Source organism: Poecilia latipinna, unplaced genomic scaffold, assembly GCF_001443285.1.
Source record: "Poecilia latipinna isolate Pla-1442-1.1 unplaced genomic scaffold, P_latipinna-1.0 Scaffold1075, whole genome shotgun sequence".
Classification (NCBI taxonomy): Eukaryota; Metazoa; Chordata; class Actinopteri; order Cyprinodontiformes; family Poeciliidae; genus Poecilia; species Poecilia latipinna.
In genome coordinates, this window is record NW_015113691.1 from 195,794 (window position 1) to 219,905 (window position 24,112).

The following is a 24,112-nucleotide window of genomic DNA, read 5'->3' on the forward strand; positions in this document are numbered from 1 at the left end:
GCTGAAAAACTATAATGAAAGCATAAAGTTACACATACAGTACTTCTGCTTTTTAGTAAACTAAGGGAAGATCGGAGGAAAGAAAGAAGTGCAATGGTTGTAGCGGTGGCCACTGTCTACGGCAACAAAGTCGCAAGTAGCCTTTACCTTCTTAAAAACCCTTAAACCAGGTGCCCTCATTTCAACAAGTTTAAGTTCCTACCTTTACCACCTTCAATAGCACACACATATAAATCCCTAAAACAGCTGCTACTTCTTTCTTTTGTAGTAAATGTAAAAAATATATAAAGATAGTAGGAAAAAAAAAAAAAAAAAGGCCCTGGGACTAGCGTAGGGGCGCAGTAATACATTTGAACGTAACAGCATTGAGCAAAAGGCGATCTGTTTCCATTCAGAATGCCCTTGAAACAAACAGACACAGCATACACTTAAACACCGCAAAAATGTAGAATAATTAACATATCGGGGAAACATAAAAAAAGTCAGTTAGATAAAACTTGTTCGCGAGGGAAGTCAAGTATTAAAGAAGGGCGATGGCACGCATCCTCTTCTTTTTTTTTTTAAGTGTCCTCACTCAGACCTCTTTTGTGCTGGCCTTCATCTTCTCAACCGTTTCCTGCGTTTAAAGACAAAAATAACAAGAGAGACAAAAACAAAAATTGAGGTGGGTAGATCTGTGAAGACAGATTCAATTTATTCTCTCATAATGCAGTTTTTATCCATTCATCACGGGCAGGGATGCCATAATAAATCGGGGCTACATTTTTAGGTAGAACAATGGGCTCATTAGGACACTTAATTGTGTCCCATTTGAAACCGTTTACAGTCCCTTTTGATTGAAAGGGGTTCTGTAGGTTTTTGGAGCAACTAATCTGGTCAATCACACAACTCTAGTTTGGAGAAGACATGAGCTATTTGCAATATCAAACTTTCTTTGACATCTACATAAACAAAAGGTAACGTGTGCTATTTAGTAAATTTAGTCCAACTGTTAAAACTTGAAACCATAAAACAGAACAATTTTTCATTGGCATCAGTAAAAAAAAAAAAAGAAGGTCACACAAAGACAAAACCTGCCTCTGTCAGGGCTCTACGGCATTTACCACTGCTCTACAACTTTTTTGGAAACACGATTATGTTTGAAAGGTGAGTCCCCCTGTCAGAAATGATTCCCTCAGAGTGACATCTGTTTGCTGTGGCCTTGCAAATCGTTCCTCTGTAGGGTACAGAGCACACGACCCAGCTGACTCAGCAAATGCCTCCAGTCAGATCGCCGGAGGCACCTTTTGAGAATCAGAAGATGATTTACACATGCAAGCAAGCACACACACCACCAACCCAGCTGAATAACATTAACATGGAATTAGTTAAGTGTAGTTTAGCATAGATTGTTACGCAAAACATCAGAAGGCCACAGGAGAAAAAGAAAGGCTAAGGATGATTTTTATCTGCTGTCTGTTATCTGTTTCATATATATGACCCAGTTTTATTGCTCTAATTGAGGTAGCATCGCTTTTTTCCCCCCCAAGTGTTTGATTTATCTTGATATGCCTGTGGTGATAAAGCTACTGATAGTGAGATTCACCGCCTCACCAGTGTGTCAGGGTCACTTTAAGTCCTTCATCTATTTTGTGCCAGCAGAGGGTTTGGATTCCAATGTTCTTTGTCCAGACACACACCAAGTTCAGAGTTCACAGACGGCATATTTGCACACTTTTAGTCTGGTTCTGTGAACAGCTCGTTTTTGAAGGACAGTTAAAACAACATTGTTTTAAAAATAAAATTAAAAAAAATCCAAGTAATGGAGATCATTTTGTTCCAGAAACGACTTGTAATTTTGATAAACATTGTCGCTCATCTGACTCATATACGTTATCAGTCAAAGAGCGATTTCCACATTGGAGATACAAACCTGGTGTTTGTTGAGCTCAGCCACGCGGAGGTTCCACTCCTCCTCTGTCATTTCTGCTTCAGCATCTGCTGACTCACCCACTGCCGCCTGTTTGTCTGGACAGATAAAACAGAAAAGGTCAAGAGGCATGTGTTAGGTAAAGCGGATACCTTGAATCGCTCCAACGATTCTTAGCAGCAAATCAGATCGTTACCGCCGCAGGTCATCGCGGTGCAGACCCAGTTGCCGCACGCGCAGACGCAGCGGTTGCATTCAACCTGGGTCTCTGCCCCGTCCTCGTATGTCTCGTCCTCCAGGGCGCATTCTGCAAAAAAAAAAAAAATGCACGGAGCGATGAGCCACGAGTACAGATTGTGAACGGCTGCAGAAGGATAGCAAAAAAAAAAAAAAGGCATTACAGATATCAGCTTCGACAAACACGGCTTGTCAGCATTTTAGGATGCCGTGTCATCTCGCAACCTTGCTGCAGAATCAAATTTTAGCTTAGTCATGAGTGGTCAGCAGATTTGGTGGCTAAATATGCAGGCCATAAAGTTTAATGACATGATTATCACAGGATATAAAGCAAAAGCGGATCCAAAAACCTACAGAACTCCTTTTATCAGTGTGAGCGTGAGCAGAAGCCGGAGTTTTAAAATGCTTGTCAGCGAGCCAAAATAAGTTTGCGTGCGTTTGCCCTTGAATCTGAAGTAGCCACAGGGATCAGTGCTCCCTCCATGCTGACTGAGTAATGCCTCCGCTTCCTGTGAACTTTATCCCACATACATCCGCACCAGATGACTGACCGAGCAGACGGCATTCCAGATTCTTGAGGAAAGGAAAACACGCACTGGAGGGCTCATTTTCAGTTATTTTTGGAATCTTCGGGGATTCAGTGTTTTTTGTTGTTGTTGTTTTTTTTAAAAGAATCTCTTTTAGCTCACTCTTCTCTGGTGGGTTGAAACCAGGCTTCAGACAGTTGAGGAACTCATCAAAGTTCAGCTTCCAGTCAGCGTTCTCATCAGAGAGCTCAATGAGGGCGTCGATGCAAAGGCTCCTGTATGAGAAACAAACAAGCATGCAAATATTAACATAATATTAGCTCTCACAGACGCATAACAACAGAGCCCTGGAAAAATAAGAAATGTGAAAATGTAATTATAGTATTTAGCAAAAGTGTTATTATATTACCGCCACAAATGTTTATGTTTTATTGGGATGTATGTGATGGATCAGCAACAAGTACAGAGTTGTGAAATGATAGAAACTTGTATATGATTTTATTTTTTTAAACAATTAAGAAATCTGATAGGTTTAGTGGGTGTTAATATTCAGACTCCTTTACTCTGAAAAGCCCAGATAAAATACAGTGAAACAAACGACCAGAAGAAATCACGTTGTTAATAAACCAGCAATCCGTGCATAATTTACTCTTAAAACACTCGTCTGCTTCTTTAACTGAATCAACACTTTGTATAAACACATTTTGTTGTAATTACATACAGATCATTTGAGGTTTGTTTCTAAATCGATTTTCCAAAAAAAGAAAAAAAAAAAATCAGGCACAATGACTGAAGAGTTTCTATAAGCATATTTTTAAGCTGTGCTGCAGATTCTCAGCTAATCCTGCATTTAGGTCTGGACTTTGACTGGACCATTCCGACATGAATGTTCTCTAAATCATTCTTTGTGGGTTTGCCTTCATGTTTAGAGTTTTACTCCTGCTGGAAGGTTAGTCTTGTTTGCTTTATTTATCTTCCCTTTGTTTCTCACTAACACAGTTGCTCCAGCAGTTTCCAGTTCATGACTTAAAGAAGCTTTCTGCAGCCGTGCTTCTCAGCCTTGCACTGTCTGTGTTTTGCAGCCAATGTTATTTGTTATGCAACCTAATCAATCAAACCCAGAGAAGTTTGTAGTAATACGACAAAATGTGAAACAGCTTAAGAGGAGTACATCATGCTGCAAGGCACTTTAGATGAGAAGGCTTTTATTGTGCAGCGTACAGATGCTGACGCCTCAGTAAGTGACTACATGTGGCCTTCTGTGCTGTTCGCTCCGTTCTGACAGGTTTCATCAATCTTTCTCAAACTAGCACCACGGCAAACACAATCTAGCTCAGAGTACCACTACGAGAGCGAACATTTGGCAACACCTGGAAAAAAGAAGTGTTGTTTCTGCCAACCCGACCTCACCGTACAGACTTATGTAAGCGTGCGAATCAACAAACGCCCACTGACCTGAGCAGCTTGTTGCTCTCCTGGTCTGCGTAGGACTGCAGCTCTCCAACCGACTCGTTGTGCTGGATGAATTTGAGCAGCTCGGAGGAGTCAAGCTGAGAATCGCCATTGTCGTACGACTGCAGAAACACGGATGAATGTAATGAATGTAACAGATGAAAGGGACAATCAAGAGCTACATGTGGCCCGGAGCAACCTGGGATGAGCCGCTTTGTGTCCATTTCTGAACATTTTCAGGCACTCGTGCTGTCATTCTGATTTGAAGTGAGCATGTAGCCCCTGAAAGCAGGTGCCTTATGTAAAAGCATGCCTCTTTTCATTTTCTGAAAGATGAGTGGGTTGAGGCTTTTTCTGATTAATACCGATTACTTGAATAAAACGTGATCTTTGCACCAAGACATTGTCAGCCAACAGAGAAGGTTTTGCTTTCCTGTTTCTGCAGGGCAACATAACCAGAACATAAACATCTAAAATCTGGTATTTTCATACGCTGTCGTTTCTTACTGTCCCAAATGAAATACGACTAACCTTTTCCTGTTTAGGTTAGTGAGTGTTACTAAAACCATTTCTATTAATTAAATTTCGAAAGTAAGTAGTTTACGTAAACAAAGATTACTATGCCTTTAAACAATTCGGAAAAGCCCAGATGATGATCATGGCTTTGGAAGCCTCTGATAGATTAGCATAAGTTCCATCAAAGGTTCTGTGAGGCAGAGATGAAATTATTTTGTTAAGAAACATCAGCATCAATACTCGGATAAAAGGAAAAGGCACAGTGAAACAAGTCACGCATTGACATGGGCTGAAAAGCTCCTCAGTAATAAATAAGGCTTTACTCCAAAAGCAACGTACAAAGTCAGATTACATTTTGCAAATGCACTCAGGGTCAAGTTTTTCAGTTCGGGAGACTGTCTGGTGCAGATGAAGGAAAAAGTGGGAAGTTTGCTAGCCTTTGAATCCCAAACAAACAGTGAAGCACAGAGATGGAAGAATCTTGTTTTAGGAGTGTTTGCTGCAGGAGGGACTGGTGCACTTCACAAAATAGGTAACATCATGAGGAAACTACAGTGACAGAAGGATATCAAAGGCATCTACCCAAGTCAAACAATTTAAATTCAATTGTACCAAATACAAGGAAGATGTATGGAAAATGATGAATTGAAGTCACTTAAAGTCTTTCAATCATTTTTCTGCTTTTTAGCAAATAGAATTAATGTCTGTAAACCAAACGACAGATAAAACAAACAAAAAAGTGTAATTTTTGAAAGTTTAATGTCAGATCACAATAGATGTGTATCTAATTAGACTATTGATGTAAATATCAGGTTTTAATTCAATTCAAAATTTTACAAAAATGGCACTGGAACTCATTTTTCACTAGTCAGCCACCGTTAACACAATTAAAGCAACCAAATTTTAAAAAGATTTACCCAATCCAGATAAGAGAGTAAATCCTTTTTGTTTTTTTAACAAACTGTTCCAGGTGCCATCTGCTATTAAGCTTTAATGTAATTTAAGTCAGTCAATTAAGAGGCGGGAGGAGTAGGGGGGGTGAGACCTCCTCTGCCGAACAGACGTCCTCATTACACTGAATTATAACCAGTGCTCACGTTTGAAAGGTCTGTAGCAAAAATAATTATATCCAGTCTGAGACGGCAATCGCAATCCGGGAGGTTGGAGAAAGGCAAACATTACGGCTGGGTATGAGAGACGCTTGAACAAACAGAGCAAGACCAGTGATGTGCACAAAAAAAGCCCACCTTGAAGTATTTGAGGAGGATTTCAGAGAAGTTGGATCCCTTGGCAAACCAGCCGTCAGGGACGACTTCGGTCTGCAGCCACTGGATGACGCGACCCCTCAGCTCATTGCGGTCAGCAGCGTAGCACACCACTGCAGCAGAGGAAGCATTTCCAAAGGTCAAAAGGTTTAATAATCCGTGTGAATAATAAATGCTATCTTGAAAGCATTTTCCCAGTTGACTTCTGTCCCACTCCATTAAACTTTAAAGGAATTGCATTTTACATACGAGGTCAAACTAAAATAAAGACCTTCTGTGAAATACTGTGTGTAGAAATATAAATCACATGGCTACAAAGAAATATTCCTGATTTTTGAAGAAAATCTTTTGAAGTAAAAAGCCTTCAAATTAATACATTTTATATTACACTACAGTAGCATAATCACACACAATTGTTTTGAGGATGAATATGCTCTTATTTTATGTTAAGTATTTTTATTTTATATTCATTATTTTATAGAAATCAGTTTTTACTTGGACAATAAAAGGGTTTTTTTCTTCCTTTTTTTAATCAAAAAAGGCAAATTTTGTTCATTATGATTGTATTGTAAAAGCAATAAGAACGGTAAAACAAGGGGGTAAATATTTTTTATGGGCATTGCATAGTGTTTTTTTTATTTTTTTATTTTTTTTTTTTTAATGTTTTTACCAGGGAAGCCAATAAGTATGCAGGGTTCTGGTTGCACACAAACCCCAACTCACCTGGGCTGGCAGCTGCTTGGTCTGTTTCCTTTTCTAGAGATTGGAAAACAAAAAACAGAAATAAACCACAAAACGTAAAGCAACATTGATGGAGATGAACTTTGTTGCAGCTGAACAATGAACAATGAACCATTTTAAGGTTAATTGGCCTCCTGAGTGACATAATGATCTTGGGAACCTACTTTGAATCGTCTGGCTCCGGTCAAGGTTCAGGTCGGCAGTAAAACAATGACGCAGTCGTGTGAGAAGCGAAAAGTTCACTCAAGATAAGATGCTGCTGTTTAATGTATTAATAGTAGAGTTAAGGCGTGATCCAGTGCAGCACTGTGTGGTAGCGGTTTATGTTTCACCACGAACTCATTCACCCCACATTATCAGGGCGAAGGATACCAGCCAGTTCAGAGGTCACACATGCTGCTCACCTCATTAACCATGTGCAACAATTATCTGCACCTGCACCATATTCAAAGTCTGCTGAAGAGTCTCTTGCCACCCTGACTATTATCTAACAAATATGTGTAGCATCATATATTAGGTACACAGTTGTACTTGTAAAAAAGTGACAGCTGCTGTCACACTGACTTATTTGGAGAAAGCATTGACATTAAAGAGTGTTTCTTTTCTCATTACACAGAAATATGTGTCAGCTTTAATTATTTTTAGATATATTTTTTAAACTTTAACACAGAAATTAGGTGAGCTTAGGAAAACATTTGAACTACAAATGAAACAATTAAAATATCGGAAAATGATTAGAGACCAGAAGGTCAAATCCTGAAACTCTATTTTAAAAGTCTGATAAATATTAGAGGCAGACACTCATGAATACTGATTCCTTTCAACAGAAACAACTCAGAATGTGTTATTCATAGCTGCAGGGATCCACTTGTAGAGATTTAATGAGAAAACAACTAATCTGCTTTGCGCTGTTCTTTACCCCGACAATGTCCATCATGAGCCACTTGGATCTTCAGGCCGCTCAGACAAGCATCTCTGTGGAGCTCGCAGTGATTCCTGTAGGTCTTACCATTGCTGCCACACACTGACCTCTTATGGGGCTTGCAGCTCTGCAAAGTGAGAAATGAAGATATAAATAAAAACTAAGCAAAATTAAAAAAAAGATGAAGTTTGTATTTCGACTGTGCTTGCACATGGACGATTGACTCGAGCCGAGAGGCGGCGTTTACCTCAATGCAGAGGCAGCTGGGTTCCCCCTTTTCGTTGACTGCGCACTCTCTGCCGGCCCCGCAGAACACATTGGCACAGACTTTGCCCTTGCTCTGCAGCTCCTGCATGAGAAACACCGGAGCGGACACTTGAGAAATGCGTTCTGCATTCGCGCACTGGGTGGTGCTGTTGAGTTTGTAGGAAGACGCGACCGTGCCGAGGGCATGCAAACAAGATTAACGAGCACATTTTGCATTTGGGGAATAAAACACAGTGTCTTGTTTGGAGTGAGAGAGTGCATTCACTTTGCTTTACAGGCTCTCTGAGATTAAACAACCTTTAAGAAGTCCATTATAGAGCAATCCTACACATAGGATGCCTCGCTAAAGTAGTACAGTATACAGTATTTTAAAAATCCTTTCATTGTACAGATGTTCTCTACTTTGTGATGGTCTGTTGCATTAAATTCCTGATAAAATGCAGTGAAGTTTGTGCTTGTAAGAAGACAAAATGTACAAAGTTCTAGGGGTGAGATTATCTCTGCCAGGCACTGTAAAACCGTTCTGTTTTCGTGAAAATAATACTAAAACACAAAAGGATTAGAACAACAGAGATCACTTGGATGAAACGCATTCACTCGTGTGCCCTGGGGTTTTCACTTGCATGAAGTTGCTCTCATTTTCTCATGTTTATTCCTTTCATTTGTTGTTTAAAGTCTTTGTTTCTGAACATTGCCAGCAGGCTAAAGAAATGAGGTCACCTCTGCTGCAGACCAGCCAATCACAAGACGCCATGCGGAGCCTCCAGAACTGTTTGTTGACCCCCGCTACCTCCTTCTCAGTGCGTCTTTGTATGTTTGTGGGCGTATTTAAGTTTACTTGTTTGTGTGTGTCTGCGTGTGTGAGTGTGTGTTTATGCAGGGTGTTTCCACATCTGGAGTCTGAGCTGTGTTTTCCTTCTCCCATACCCTGTGAAATCCTTTCTGCTCTGTTTGTCTCCAGACTCCACTCCCATTCCCCCCCCCCCGTTTCCCCACTTCTCCTCCCTAAGCGGCTGTTTCCTGAACGAACGAAGCAGAAAACTTGATGCTCCGACGACACGTGAGCTGGATCCCAAGTTTCCATGACTGAGAGTTTATGACAGCCTAGTTTGGTATGTAGGACTGAAAAAAAAAGAGTAGATTGTTGTCTCAGAGCAAAACGCAAAACGCTCTAACGACAAATGTAGACTGATGGATTCAGAGGCTGGAGAGGGTTTGACACGCAAGCATCACCCTGTACCTTAAAAATGGTGAGAGGATTTGGCCATTTCCTTGTGTAGTTCGCACACACAAACTTGCACTCATAAGATGAGGTCATGGAAAATCTTCAAAGTGATTTGCGAGGCCCTAAGCATATTGAACTATTGAGTTTGTTCGACACAGATGGGCCGGAGGCCTGTTGAAACCTGTGGAAACACTCACAGGTCATGAATAATGGAGGAGCTCCTCGGATGAAGCTGCTACAAACGTAGATGTGTGTCTGTCGGCCCGTTCCTCTCTGAGCAGCAGATCCCTGACATTTAGCTAATGAACATGGAGGCTTTTGATTATTCAAGTGGGTTGTTGCCATAGTGAGAACATGTGAGGGCTCTTGCTGTCGATGTGACGGCAAAGTGTGGTCACAGCAAAAACGTTGGAGTTTATGGCTGACACAAGTCTCTAGACGACAAAGAACAAAAACGACTGCAATCCCACCTTTTCTAGACAAGGAAAGGTGGTCACAAATCTTGCCTGTTTAGATTTCACTGTGCATACAAGAACAAGGACATGGAGTTCTTTATGTCCACTACTGGATTCATGACAGTCTTAGTTTTGAGGGTGTATTTGAATGGTGATATTAAACCCTGTGAACACTGACATACTCCTAAACATCTGTCGTACAGTAAACATGGTGTTTATCAAGAAGGCCCTCATGTCATGGGTTTAAATCCTGACTGGCCTTTCTGCAGTTTGCATGTTCTCCCTGTGCCTGCATGGGTTTCCTCAGTGGTACTCCAACTTCGTCCCACAGTTCAAAAATCATGTTAGGTCAACTGTGTGAATGCCTGTTAGTCTTGTGTTTGTTCCTCCCTGTGACGCCCTACTGACCTAGGGAGTACTTTGGGAGACACTGATCCAGGAATAAAAACATTATTTATGTGTAAATATGATTTTTTTTATAAGCGAGTTTAGTGATTGTAATATAGGCATTAAAAAATAAAGCTGTACACACAAAAGCTATAGTCACAAAAAATACTTTTAATAAAATTATCTAGCTTCAATTACTATTGCATGCTATGTGCTGAATTTGTTAGTTTTCTTATTTTCTTAAATCAAGATAAAAATACAAAAGGTTGTTTTATTCTGATTATACCTCAAGAAACCAAAGCATGAACCTTGAACAAGTTCATCTTTTAGTTTTAGATTAGAAAAACTTATTTTAGACCCGGAATAATTCCTAAGACGTTAGGATTTTTTTTTTTTAGATCATATATTTATTTCAACAAAAAAAACACGACTATATTGCAGGCACATCGTTCCTTATAGCTCACTGTATTACTGCCACATATCAAGCTCGTTTTATAGCAATCACACTTCACTGCTAATAGTTTAATTTTACCAATGCCTCAGAATTTCCTGAGCAAATGAAACTCCAAGTTTGTCTTGGTAGCTGTGTAATAATAGAATTATCTCAAGATATTAATAAAGCTGAAAAACAACTAGTTAGAATTTATTTTAACCCTGAAATTATGACTGTGATCCTGGCAGATGGATTAAATAAAAAAACAACAACAAAAAACATCCATTAACAGCCTTCTTCTGCTATAGATCATCCCCGAGTGGCAGCAATACTGCATGATGAAACTGGTTGCAACACAATGACGGCTGATTTTTGCACCAGAATCACAAGTGCTATTTAAAAAGACGCTTTCCTCTTAAAATAACAACACGTGGTGTGGAGAATCATCACGTCCAAATGTATGACACGATGCACAGTCGTGCTTCGGTTTATATCAGGCATGTCCAATTTTCAAACTATGCTATACTTTAAAATAAAAACAACAACAAAATGTAAAGCAAATAAGTGGTTGTTCAAAGATTTTAGCACACTTTGGACGAACTTTGAGCAAATTACAGTCGGCAAAGCTACGAGCTGCATGAATGTTGGTACCAACTAAACTCCCAGCTAATAGCAGTTTGCTGTACTAGTGTTATTTTTTAAGGAGCAGAAAGACAAACAGGTGAACATAAGCTCTTGAAAACAAGTAAAATGTATGGGTGTTTATATTTTTCATCAAGGCTATGTTTCACACTAACAATAACAAATGATGCAGGTACATTTATTCTAACTGTATAAATTAGCATAGATTTTAGCACAAGTAGGGACATTTGGTGCTTTTCTGTGTAAAATAAAATAATTTTTCTAATTTGAAACATTGTTTTTTAACTTCTGAATAAACACTCTGCTACAATGAAACTGTTTTATTTAATGGTATCCTATGAGAATCTCATACTTTGTCAAAAATAGCCTTCAGAAAATCTCTGCTCTCTCTTTACTACCAACCTCACCAGACAACCCTCTGGAAATGGTAATCTGAATTTTAGGCTTCTTCTTCAGCAACTCAAACTGGGATGTTAAATATTTCAATCTTAATGTGTCAATTTTTCCAAAGTAGATGTCTCTAAAGGTTTCTCTTTCTTAGTTTTTGCAATATCGGTGTTAAATTAATCAGAGTGCTTGCAGAGAGGTGCGTGGTTTCACTCAGTGGGAAATAAAAATCATTGACACCTCCCTACTTCACCTACAGACATTGGAGCCTGTAGGTTCCAATGTCTGGAACCTACAGATCTTCTCCAACTGGGTAATCTTCTCCTACCCAGTTGTACAGAGGCAAATACTTTAAAAAAAAGATTAATAAATGAAGAATGTAGGGGAGAATCTATTAGTGCAAATGTGACAAAGATCTTCCATAAACATTATTTTGTAAGATATTCTTGAAAGCATTAGTATTAACTCAATCATCAGCAGAGCAGACCCTGCAAAGAAAGCACAGAGGCAGACAGTTTTAACTACAGGGACTCTGCTACTTCACTCAGTAAATCGTGCTCTCCTCCCATTTAATGTTAATCATAAAGACTGTTGCTCAGTGGATCATAAAAACAATAAAACGAGTCCTTCATAAAGCAAAACCCCCTTGTGCTAATTACTGACTGCACACATAAAGTGCATTGCTGATTTTTCTCAGTTCTGCCACTTTTTAGCGTAAGCAGCAGGAAACTATTTAAAGGCTTTAAGTAGATTAAAATATAAAAAAAGTTTTTTGTTTTTTTTATACCCAGTGAAACTCCCCAAGAGAGCTTAGAAATGAGACAAGGGAGGAGAATAAGTGAGCTGGAAAATAAAAAAAGAGAAAGAAATGGAAGCTGTGATGGGAATATCAATTTCAGTTCTGCCCATATATGAAGCTTAGGAAGACTTGAGCAAAATATCCTGCTCTGCTGATGAAGATGGAGACAGTGAAACATATGAGGATAAACAAATGTGGTGAGAAATTCATGTATTCTAATATTTTTAGACACGTATACATGAGACAGAGTTACAGTCCAGGTTGGCGCATGTTCTGTGCGCATGTGTGTCTGAAGGCAGCCGATCAATGTTTCTGTCCTGAGGAAGTGACTCTACAGATGTCACGAATTCAGCCCCACAATGCACCCTGCCTATCATTAGCACAGAAAACATTGATCTTGTGACAGTAAGCATCCGGCAGCTCCAGCAAACATGATAATGATAATGATAAAATAAGCTCATTAAATGCTGAGTGAAGCTTTTACGTTGATAATGGAGAGACTTATTTAATTAACTTAAACAGCAACAAAAATTCAGCTTGTTGCTTTTGTGCACAGTTTAGTAAAGCATCCATATCAATTTAACTATTAAAACACTAACTTGCCCTTGATTTTATTTTGATATTGCATGATAGACCATCCGAGAGTGGTGTGTCCTTTTGGAAAATAAACCAAAATGATATATGTTTTTTTTTTTTATCTAAAAAGTGTGGAAAACATTTTAATTCAGTTCCTTTACTCAGGAATACTCAGAAATGCATTGAAATTGCTCTGTGTGTGGCAGAAAAATAGCCCTGAAAACTGCATTTGTGTGATAAAACATGGTGGTGGCATCATCATGCTGTGGAGATATTCTTCAGAAGGGGACAGAGTTAATGGCAAGTTGGATGGAGCTAAATATAATATAAATATAATGTAATCAACAGGCAACATTAAACATGCAGCAAATAATGCAATCAAATTATTAGAACTTTTCTATGGATTTGAGTGGTCCAGTCAAAACCCAGATCTCAATCTGTTGAGCATTCCTTAAGTGTAGTTCTGACACTTGTTGGGTCAGCTGACTATGAAACATGACAGACTCTGACCATGCAAACCAAATAGCTCTAATTATCCTCCTGCTGGAAGGACATATGTACTGGTGCTACACAGTCCGTTTTAATGCAGTGGACTATAAGAAGATTAGAGAAAATTACTTAAAATTCAATCAGTCGTCAGACTGGGTTTGAAACATCTCAAGGTGACACAAAGTTATGCAGTGTATTATGGAAACATCCAGCAGAGTTGACTCTCTTTCATACCCCAGGAGATCAGGTATGAAAAGACCAAAATAATGAAGTGGAGAAAACGGCAAAATGACCAGCATACAACCCACTCACCCGCCCAGAACTCCAGGTTTTCACGTTGTGCCTGTTATTTCAAGCTATCGCTTTTTAAAATTTTGTGGTTTTGGATGTTTTTCATGCCCAACCCTTTTTCTTAAAAATAAAAAAAAAGAGAGAACTTTTTGTCATGGGGTCATATCTGCCAGAAAAAACACTTTGCACATCCAAAATAAATATTCTATATTCACTTTATTCACTTTGCACATGTAAAGTAATTTTCTATATTCTGCTTTACTGAAACATGGTGAGATGACTCAGATAAAAAACATATCTACCGGGACGTGAGAGCTTGCTTGGCTTAGTCATTGTTGTTTTTAAACTCTGAAATTGCCCTAGAGGAGATCAGAACTAGACAAGTGAAAACAGAATGTGATATAAAATGATAAGTTAGCATAAAATTATATTTACTTCTACCAGAGGCTTGAATAATTTTAAAGATTATTAGTCCCTGATTAATGAAGATTAATTATTTAAAAACTAATAATTCCAGCAATCCTTAAAGTCATAAACTTCCAAGAAAAACAAATATGCAATGGTTACATTCATGGGTACAGAATGAAACATTAACTTGTGAAGGGAATTAATAATTTTACTGCTTGTATTTTTTCAAAAATAAAAGATTACGTCTATCACAGCTAAAATGAATAATTTTATCACAAAGGAAATTAATTTCTGATTTGGACAGGAATAAACATGCAACCTGGAGTTTCCCAACTATACAGTCAATTTAAAAAGAAAGTGAACCCTCTGCTGGGTGGCAGCGCATAAATGACCCGGTTTTAATCAAATTCTTACATTATCAATATGTAGGCTCAAGTGTGAAAAACCACAACGTTCATATTCCACTGAGTCATAATTCAATAAACAAAGACGAAACTAAAACTTTATGTCTGCAAAAAAAACCACACACATACTAAAAACCTAAATACATGAAAATCATGAATGTATACTTTTATTTTTTAAACCATGTTTTAACCATGTTTAAAAAGAAAACTGAAGTGGAAAAAAGAGACAAATAAAATGAAAAAAAAAGATTAACTCAGGCAGGAGTTGGGAGAATGAGAACATTGGGTGGGGGTCGCATTCCTGAGCAATGTTTTGCCTCAACTGATGTCCAAAACCGTTCGTCTTGATCCAAAAACTCCCCCGAATCTGGGTCAGATGCTGAGGAAGTGCCTCCGCTCTCCCCCTCTCCAACATTTCCCGTTATTCCCCTTCAGCTCTGAACAATCCAACGCTCGACAGCTTTAGGAGACGTTTGCTCACGCTAACGGAGAACGGGACATTTTAGGGTTAAGCCTGAGCAACGCAAAAGATGCATTAAGACCTCCTTCTCACTTCTCCTGAAGCAGAATTTACCAGAAGTGAAATAGAGCACAGCCAGAAAAAAAAATTACTTCACACCCTCTGAACTACATTCCAGTTTTCTCCTTTAAGGAATTTATGCGAGTTGTGGCCTAATCCATCACACATGGGAGAAACATGACAAGATTATCATCCGCTCTAGTTAGTAGTTATTACGGAGAGATGTGGCTCAATAATTTACATCCCCACCCTCCCAAACGCTCAGGACCTGAATCTAATCAACTTTATCTGCACTCGACTCACTTTTTCTGTACCAGGGAGCCACTTGAGAACCGACGTACAGTAAAAATCTTTAATCAAACCCCAAAATGACAGAATCCACTGGCACGCTTCCCACGGGCTCAAACTCCTGGTGAGCGTTTGTTGGATTAAACGACAACTGACTGGCAGTTTACAGCGGAAAATACAGGGTATGTCCTTGAATTAATGAGGTCAAAGACTTGAGGGCATTGCGTGATCTCAGCGGGGGATCTCTGCCTTTCTCTCCTGGGTGCGCTAGGTTTGAGATTGAGCAGACAGAAACAAAAGGATGACCGATTTATACTCCTTCGGTCTTCTCGGTTCTTTCTTCGGTGTGAAAGGAATGCACCAACGGACAGAATGATGTCACCTCAGTCTGCAGTCTGTTATTTTACACCCACCCAAGTCTCTGCCTTTTTTTTTTTTTTTCAGAGTCGAAACCTGGTGACTGAACCTAGAAAGAAAAAGTCAGAAACTGAAACAAGAATTGAGAGAAAGAGCCATAACGTGGTAAAACTGGAAACAAAGACAGGCTAAACAAAACGGGAAATAAGTCACAGTCTGGGGTGAGCTACATCTGCAAGCAGTTAAAACGTCACCAGGACATAAGAAAGAGCCCTACCCCCAGCCCTGTTCACCCTCCTGTTCGTCAGCTGTCCCTTCTTTCCATATATGCTGTATTTCACCCAAAAAACCTACATCTCTCTCTCTTTCACCAGCCGACCAACTGTTTCTGTCTCTACTTTGTCCCCCTGCAACCTCAATGGCCTTCTGCTCTGGTCAGAGCCTTTTTTTACGCTACAAGGAAGGTGAAGTGAGGGTTATGGGAAGGGAGGGCTTAGGCTCAGACTGCAACCCGAGGAATGAACAGACTGTCTACCCTCCTCTCTGAGGCCAATATGAGGGGCTAATGGCTAGAACATGTCTGTAATGGGAAAAGACCCGGCTTACAGGCTGCAGGGTGGATTTAAAAGTTGTGTTGGCCTGCGAGGATGAATCATGCCACACATTCACCGGCTCTAATATCCACAGCAGTTTATTGCCAGTTTCCAAAATCCAGTTTTTAAACCATGAAATACAGACTTCCAAAGTAAAACAGGGTTCAGTGTTTTTTAAAACAAATGATTAAACGAAACATTTATTTTAAACTAGTACTAGCTTTAGTAGTACAGCTAGCGTTACGAAAATATATAAGTATATCCTTGACCTACAATATAGGTTTGAGGTCAGCGACCTCTTGAGTGCAACTGTCCTGCAACTTTTGGATGGATCCCACACACCTGAATCAAAAGGCTGAGATACCTCCTTAGTAGTCAGCAAAATTTTCAAGGTCTTGGTCATTAAACATTCATTTGATTCAAGGTGTGTTAGATCAGAGATCCATCCAAAAGTTTCAGGGCAGTGCCACTCGAGGACGAAAGTTGCAGATCCCTGAAGAAGCACCTTACCATTAACTCTGAGATTTACAGAAGACTGAAAATTCACAACAAATAACTATCATTATTTGTTCTTAAGTTATAGGCTCTTAAGTTTAATGAAAGCCTTCCTGTTATCTGTTGTTTTGCTCTCTCAAACTGAATGAAATGTCTCAATGTCTCACGAGTAGGTAGTGCAAATATATTTATTATTCAATTTCAAATCTTCCTCCAGACTATTTAAAAAAAATTAAGTAATCATCAGAAATGTATTTTTCAATAAAATGTCTCTGCTTTGGAAACATGCCCTTATTTTGAAATTATTTTTGTTGCATGTTTATCAAATCGCACCCTGATGTCGCAGTGATTGTGTCAATTTTTTTAGTTTGTAGATACTCCGATCCCCCTCTCTGGAGGTCAAACTTTGTTCAGGAGTGACTCAAAACACACAATCAGCTGACCCTCCAAACTCTCCAGAACCCAGTTTGATGGCGTCTCAAGCATCCCTGAGAGTTCGGCCTAATCCCACAAACATCACGCCCCAAAGCATCTGTTCAGAATGCCACAGTAGCCACACAACCTATCAGTGCTGCTTTGTTAAACAAGGACAAGGGGAAGGGATTCTACTTTGTCCTGTGTACACAGAAACTAAAGTAATTAAAATGCTTGACATTTTAGTGTGAAAAGAAAAATACTTGAAGTCAGCATTGTTGGCAGATAACACACAAAGCGCAAGCCTGAGCAAATGAAAAATTAACACCTCCCTGCAGCTCCTCAGCATTGTTCTACAGAAGAGTGGTTAAAAGAAACGTTGACTATTACTAACATGGTGCGCTGTCATTACATAAAAGGTCTAAGACAGCTCAAATCTTTCACACTTTTTGAAAAAGATACAGAATTTTTCACATACCACTACTACGACCATTATCTTAGTGCTTTGTCGGCAGTAACTTTAACATTAATAATACATCAAAACACAAAAGAAGAACATCTTAAGCACGGCCACAGATAATCCCAACACAAAAGCAGCTCATGCTTTTTGTGGCCAGTGTTTACCGCTTCCTTTGACTGTTATGTTTTTCAGCAAGTTTAAAGTTTAATATTGGCAGCATCAGGAAAAAGCAAGAAGCAGGAAGGCAGAGGAGACCCTCACTCTCTGGTGGATTGTGGAGCAGAACACATTCGAGTGCGCATGTGAAGTAAGCCTGTGTGTTATTGTTGTTTGCCGCGGGCTACTTGGACTTTAATGGAAACATTTTCACAAATGTGCTTTGAAGACTAAAATTTAAAATAAAATGGTAGTTAGTTTAGAATTCATATTTATAAATAGATCAGTATTATGTTTGATATAAGACTTTGTGTGTGTGAATGAAATTTAAAGAGGGAGACGATGTGGTTTAACGTGGTAGACTAACACAATGTAACACTTAATTCGTAAAAACAAAGAAAAAGGATGCATAAATTATGAAGTGCATTTGTATTAATATTCTGGGATATCCTTTTTACTGGGATATCCCAGAATAAAGTCCAGTTCAATAAACTGCCTTGAGAAGACTCCATTTACTGATTATTAAATAAAGTTAAATAGAGAAGACTCTATCTGTGTGTAGATGCTCTACACCGAAGATTTTGTCCAACATGCAAAACCATTGTGTGACAGCGATTAAAAACTGAACATAATCTTGAATACACCTTCCAAACCGTGATTATGGTGGTGGCAGCATCATGCTTTGGGGCTGCACTTCTGCAGCAGGAACAGAATAACTGGTCAGAGGTTGAGGGAAGATGGATGGCAGCTCCGTACAGAGTGATCAAAGAAGAAAGCCTCTACTAACGACTTGGGGCAGGACCACAACTCTAAACATGCAGCCAGAGCTACAATTAAATGGTCTAGTCAAAGTACAAACTAAAATACAATTGAGAACACTGATGTTACCTCTGATCTGACTGAGCTTGAGCTATTTTGCAAAGAAGAAAGGGGTAAAAGTTTTGTGTTAAGAAGTGAAAAGCTGGTAGAAACTGGCAGCTCTAATTACAATGGAAGGTGGTTCTACAAAAGATTGACTTAGAGGGTTTAATGTCAATGCTTGCCAAACATTTCTGGCTTTTCCTTTTAAAATCAGAACAGGCCTATGTGAACTGAGCTTAAAAATCACACATGACTAATTATGTCCCTTCTGGATTATATTTAAAGGTGTCAAAGTAAAGGCTGCATAGTTTTTATGTGTGAAAAATGTGAAAACCATGTATCCTTTTATTCCATTTCACAACTCTGCCCTACTTCGGCCTGGCCCGCCATGTAAAAATCCCACTAAAAACAGTAAAGTGAGTGGTTGTCAAAAAAAAAAAAAGATAAATTCAAGAGTTTTGGTTCCTTTTCAAGACACTGAATATAAAATGACCCAGTACCTGTAAATAGCTACTAAGAGGTTCAGAACATTATCACAAAGTGGAAAAAGAAATTTGGCTAGGGGCATTTAATGTCTTTTTTTTTTCTCTACCTCAGATTTTTTTTTTTGTGATATTGCTCATGTTAGCTGAGTTTCTTCACACTAGAGCTCACCATCCTGTATAAATATATACTGAATGTGTCTCAGCTGGCCTTGTTTTTATCTCTCCAGCATAGTTATTGTGCTTTTTCTTACTCATTCAGGCACTGAAGCGGTCTGTCATTTGAGTGCATACGTATACATATATGTGATTGTGTTAATTTCTGAGCGAAGCTCCAGTGAGTACAGAGTGCTCATAATGATAAGACACCAGTACAGCTGGTAAGCTAAATAAGGACTCGTTTCAAGTCAAGCCAAGAAGAGGAGAACAGATACTGCAGGGACACGACACAAAGCGCCGACCCACCTTTTTTCCCTCTTCACACAGCCAAACCTTACCTCACTCCCCTCCTCCCCGACACCCCCCTCGTGATAATTGCCTGACAATGGCTCCGTCTCCTCTCTGTTTTACATCGGGCTATCTCACCGGCTTCCCTGCACAATCCCTGCTCGGGATCCATGACCGACTGTTGAGCTCCAGTAATTAGAGCAGGCTGTTACAGGGAGAGGACACGGCGTCCCTCTAATGCTCATGTTCTGTCCACCTGGGCAGATATTTTTAGCCCACCTTGAATGAGCAAGAACAAGCATCAACATGTAAGCAATGTTGGGCGCCCATACCAGGAGCCACAACTCAATTAGGCCTGCTGGAGAGCTAGAACCACTGAAACAGTCAGTTTCTATTCTTCTTTGTCCTTGTCGACAGCATGGAGAGTGGAAAATGTGCACTTTCCTTATTGGGCGTACTTCCTGCTGAAATCTGTTTTTTTTTTTTTTTTCATTCCAGAGCGCCGATAACAAAATTAACCACTGTGTCATTCCACCCCAGTTTCCTTCCACCCAACACAATCACACTGCATGCCATAAAAACAGTAATCCAAACATTTCTCTCCCTCTATTTATGCGCGAGTGTGTGCGCGCACACGTCCCCCGAGGCTGCAAACTCTTATGACTTTCCCTTTCCCTGCATCTCACCTTCTTTACATATCAGACTCCCGGTGTGCTTTAGTAAAACATCAACATTTTATCCATGAGATGCATATCTCTCTTCCAGCCTGCAGACAAACACACACACACACACATGCACTCACACGTATACAGAGAGCTTTGCATGAGGCCCGACCCTGGCCACCCAGCCACGCTGCATTCTGAGCAGCTTATCTTCAAACGCAGCAATTTCTCACCTCCAGAAGCAAACAGCCATTCTCCTTGATAACAATTGAAGAGGTTGTGTCCTCAGTTGAATAGCCTATGCTCATGGCAGTAAATAAAAACATCAGTCAATGCAAAGAAAATTGTGTTTTCATCCATTATTCAAGACTCTGTTTTTCTTTTCTACTTCACATTCTGGAAATGTAAGACCTATAACGCATAACAACCCTGAAAACACACCCCCACCACTTTATTCTGAGGGGACTTTGCTCCAACTTGCTGACCTCTTTCGGACAGCACGCTGGTATGTCAGCTCAAGCTATTCCCACGGCAGTCAACAGGCCATATATTATCAAGGTAATTACCTCTGCAGAATGGATGCCTTTCTAATACCTCCCCATTTGCTACATTCAGTACAGCCGGCTTCTTCATGCTCCGTCTCCTCCGTGCCATACCTCACAGGACACAAGCATGGATCCAATAAAGACAAACACAGAGCCGCATTCAGCAGCCCAGCCGGCAAGAGACAGAAGGAGCAGTGGAAGGTCAGGAGGGAGGGCAACCATGCCAGGCGTCGAGCAAGGCTGTTGCAGCATGGAGTCACTAATTGCCATTTGCAAAATAAGACTATAGCAGCCACTGCAAGAATCTGAAATGTCTAGGCTCTAATTAGGTAAATGTTCGGCAATTATTCCTTCTTCCTGTAACTGTGCATTTGAACAAAACAGTCAGCACAGAGCCATGTGTTGAAACAGCTGTGTGCTTCGATGGTATCGCCATCGAGTGCCAACTGGAGGGTGTGGATTTGTACTTCTTCGAGGAATGTGTTGGAAAAACACAACTCATTTCCGTGTTAAGAGTTCGGTAACAAGATCCACACTGTTTGCATCCAAGTACGATAATTGAAAGCTACAGTGAGAAGAAACAGAATCGGAAAACGCTGTTGTCTTACAGGTTGTTTACTTTTTTTCATGGGAAGCTGGAACTAAGCTGCAAAGGAATTACCAACCAAGATGTAGGTTCTGGCTTTCGGGAAGTTTACAGAGATGTGATGCCCGCAACATCTGTTGGTACTTTTATTCCATAGCAACATATGACTTTGGTGAAGTACGTGTAAGATGTTATTATGGGCCTAGGAAATGAAGGTGGGTCCTTTAACCTTGACATCCTGTTATGATACCAACGTGGCAAAAGTCGGTGGTAAAAGCATTGAAAAAATTCAACAATGGTTGCACAACATCATGTGTTATTCAATAATGTAAGTGAAAGTTCTGATGACATTAGGACATTTGGATCACCACATACTGTACAGTTTCTGCTTGAAATCCACCAGAGGGTTCATCTAGGAGCTGTAGCCCATTTTGAAAATCCCACACAGGGACGCTATCATTTCAGTGGAGACGTCTCATTCGACAGCAGTTGTAAATAGTTTGAACCTCCCTCTGGTGTGCCCTGGATGTCTGGAGAGAACCACAACGCTGGAAGGCAATTTATCTTCTGAATATTTGTCACATCTTCTCTGCAACTCACTTTGTCTTATTTCTTCGATATCTAGTATGTAAACGAACTTAGCGAGCAAGATTTCTACATGGTTTTCATATCAAGCTTCAAGACTTTTTATTGTTTCCCCAGCGTTTTCAATACATTTTGAGATTATTTTTACAGCATCAATAAAAATCTTGGAAACTATGATTGGATGGATGGATGGATGGATGGATGGATGGATGGATGGATGGATGGATGGATGGATGGATTAAACACCTGTACATATTCTTCAATCAACCATTTGGGACACATACACCCAACTTCCAGGAAATGTTAGTTTGGTTTTAGTTGCTCTTTTTTGCAGTGTAACACTTTAAAGATTTATTTTTTGCCCATTGCAATTCCACTTCCTAGCACTGATGCTGAAATGAGTCTTATTTGCACTCTAGACTCTGTCGAAAAGTGAATGTTTGTGAATGTCGAAAAGTGAAGTTATGTTTTAATCAGAAATTAAAACATAACTTGCATTTAAAACAATAAATAAAAATGTATAGGGTTGCTCCAAATTAACAAAAATAAATGGAAATTTTCAAAAATAGCACTTCTGACAACCAAGTGACTGCAGTTTTTCAGATGACAGGAAAGACAGATTTGGCTGCATGAACACATTCATGGTAGCTAAATGCACAAACAGTAAAAAGTGTGAAAATAACAGAACCACCACCCATCACTGTTATTAAGCTATCACTTTAAAACTTCACTTGCCAACCTACTAACAGCACGACAGTTAATACCTTAACGTTTACTATCATTGTGAAAAAATGTATTTATCATTAAAGGAATTAGTTGTCCAATGATAATAACAATAAAGTATAGTTGGTTATGTTTGCAAACCCAAAAAACTATTTTTATTATTTGTATAGATTTGCTGTTTAAACCATCCCTCTACTATTGGATCCTTGAGCTCATCAACGATGTGCTTATGCTTCAAAATGTGACTGAACGCTGCTATTACCTACTGCCTACATTACTCTAAGGATGAAGTACCTATTTTGATATTGGGTAAGTTTCTAAGGCTCTGACTTTTATAAACTGATTGATTCATAGCTAGAAATAGCAATAAAACTTTAATCACTGTTGATTTATAATCACAATAAATCCCACAACCCTTGTGATTAAAATGTAAGTGATTATCACTGTTCCCTAATGTAGTTTCCAGCTGAGCAGATAGCCTGACCAGTGAACTTATTACGCTTGTGAAATTCGACAAAAGCGGATACTGCTCTGCAGGAAAAAAAGCAGGTTTACTTGAAAGCTACGATTAAATTAGCGTTTAAGTAAATCTTACAGATAATACAATTCTAGCCCTAATGATCCAGAAAGTACATTAGTTATGTCTGTTTCAATTAAAAGCAATTGCAAATACATGTATTTTTCTGTGTGTAAATACAGTAATACCTTACGTATTATCTTACCGATAATCATGCTGATCCTCGCCTCATTGAAACTATACCCATCCTGTTTTTTTCACGTGGTCCCATCAGGCCTCCTAACGGTACATTACCTGTGTGTGTTTACTCAAAGGTTATACGGCTTAGCGCCGCAGTGTGATACCCAGAAGGTGAGTTTTCTCACAGCTCATTAACATGAAATACATGCTGTTTGGCATACTAGTACAACACAGTGCTGGTGTGCCCTCAGAACAGCTGGCAGCTGGTTTCACAGCAAAACATCCTACAATATTGATAAAGAAGCCCAAGAAGCCATTAGAGAGCCGTCCATCCTTCGATCCTAGTATAAAGCTGAATGCTGTCACTTTGTTGGACTCGTAGAGGGTTTTTCAGAGATGACTGTTGGACAGCTGACCATAGGAGGAGTGTGGCTCACAGCCAAAACAAGAAGGATCTTTTTTTTCTCCCCTCAGTCGCACAATTATCAGAATGTCTGTAATAAAAGGCGCTCCCAGTGGTAATTTAGCTAAACCATTAGAGATTGATCACAGTTGTGGTTTTATTGTCCCTGTTGTAGAGAAACACAGATTAAATCTCACCTAATAATATTTGGACACATTCCAACCTTTTCCAGATGTGTGGACAAGGCCCGGATGTCTTACTTCATGGACCGTTACAAAGTGGCCAATACAAACTTACAAGCGTCATTTTACAATAATAATAATAAAAAAGTTGAAATTCTAAAACTTACCTCTGCTCGACAGAGAGCCACGGCCAGCAGAAGGAGTACAGCGACGCTTCTCAACATCTGGAAGCAAAAGGAGTAAGTGAGGTTTTGGTTTGGTGGATGAGAGAAACGGTACAACGAACGCGTCTTTTTTTTTTTTTTTTTTTTTTTTTTTTTTTTT

General features: G+C 39.5%; 1 protein-coding gene and 1 long non-coding RNA gene across 2 annotated transcripts in view; one reads left to right on the forward strand and one right to left on the reverse strand.

The window, feature by feature from the left end:
- fstl1b (follistatin-like 1b) overlaps positions 1–24,112 on the reverse strand; it is a 27,559-nt gene continuing 3,447 nt past the window's right edge. Inside the window, exons 2-11 of the mRNA XM_015051948.1 lie at positions 23,956–24,012; positions 7,817–7,918; positions 7,567–7,696; positions 6,630–6,662; positions 5,889–6,019; positions 4,129–4,247; positions 2,836–2,948; positions 2,106–2,216; positions 1,913–2,007; positions 1–616 (exon numbers count right to left, since the gene is read on the reverse strand). Of these exons, the coding sequence (XP_014907434.1) occupies positions 575–616; positions 1,913–2,007; positions 2,106–2,216; positions 2,836–2,948; positions 4,129–4,247; positions 5,889–6,019; positions 6,630–6,662; positions 7,567–7,696; positions 7,817–7,918; positions 23,956–24,012 (933 nt within the window). The 3' untranslated portion in view covers positions 1–574. The remainder of the gene's footprint in view (positions 617–1,912; positions 2,008–2,105; positions 2,217–2,835; positions 2,949–4,128; positions 4,248–5,888; positions 6,020–6,629; positions 6,663–7,566; positions 7,697–7,816; positions 7,919–23,955; positions 24,013–24,112) is intronic.
- LOC106959390 (uncharacterized) overlaps positions 23,171–24,112 on the forward strand; it is a 19,427-nt gene continuing 18,485 nt past the window's right edge. The window contains exon 1 of the long non-coding RNA XR_001427338.1: positions 23,171–23,181. This is a non-coding gene — a long non-coding RNA (uncharacterized LOC106959390). The remainder of the gene's footprint in view (positions 23,182–24,112) is intronic.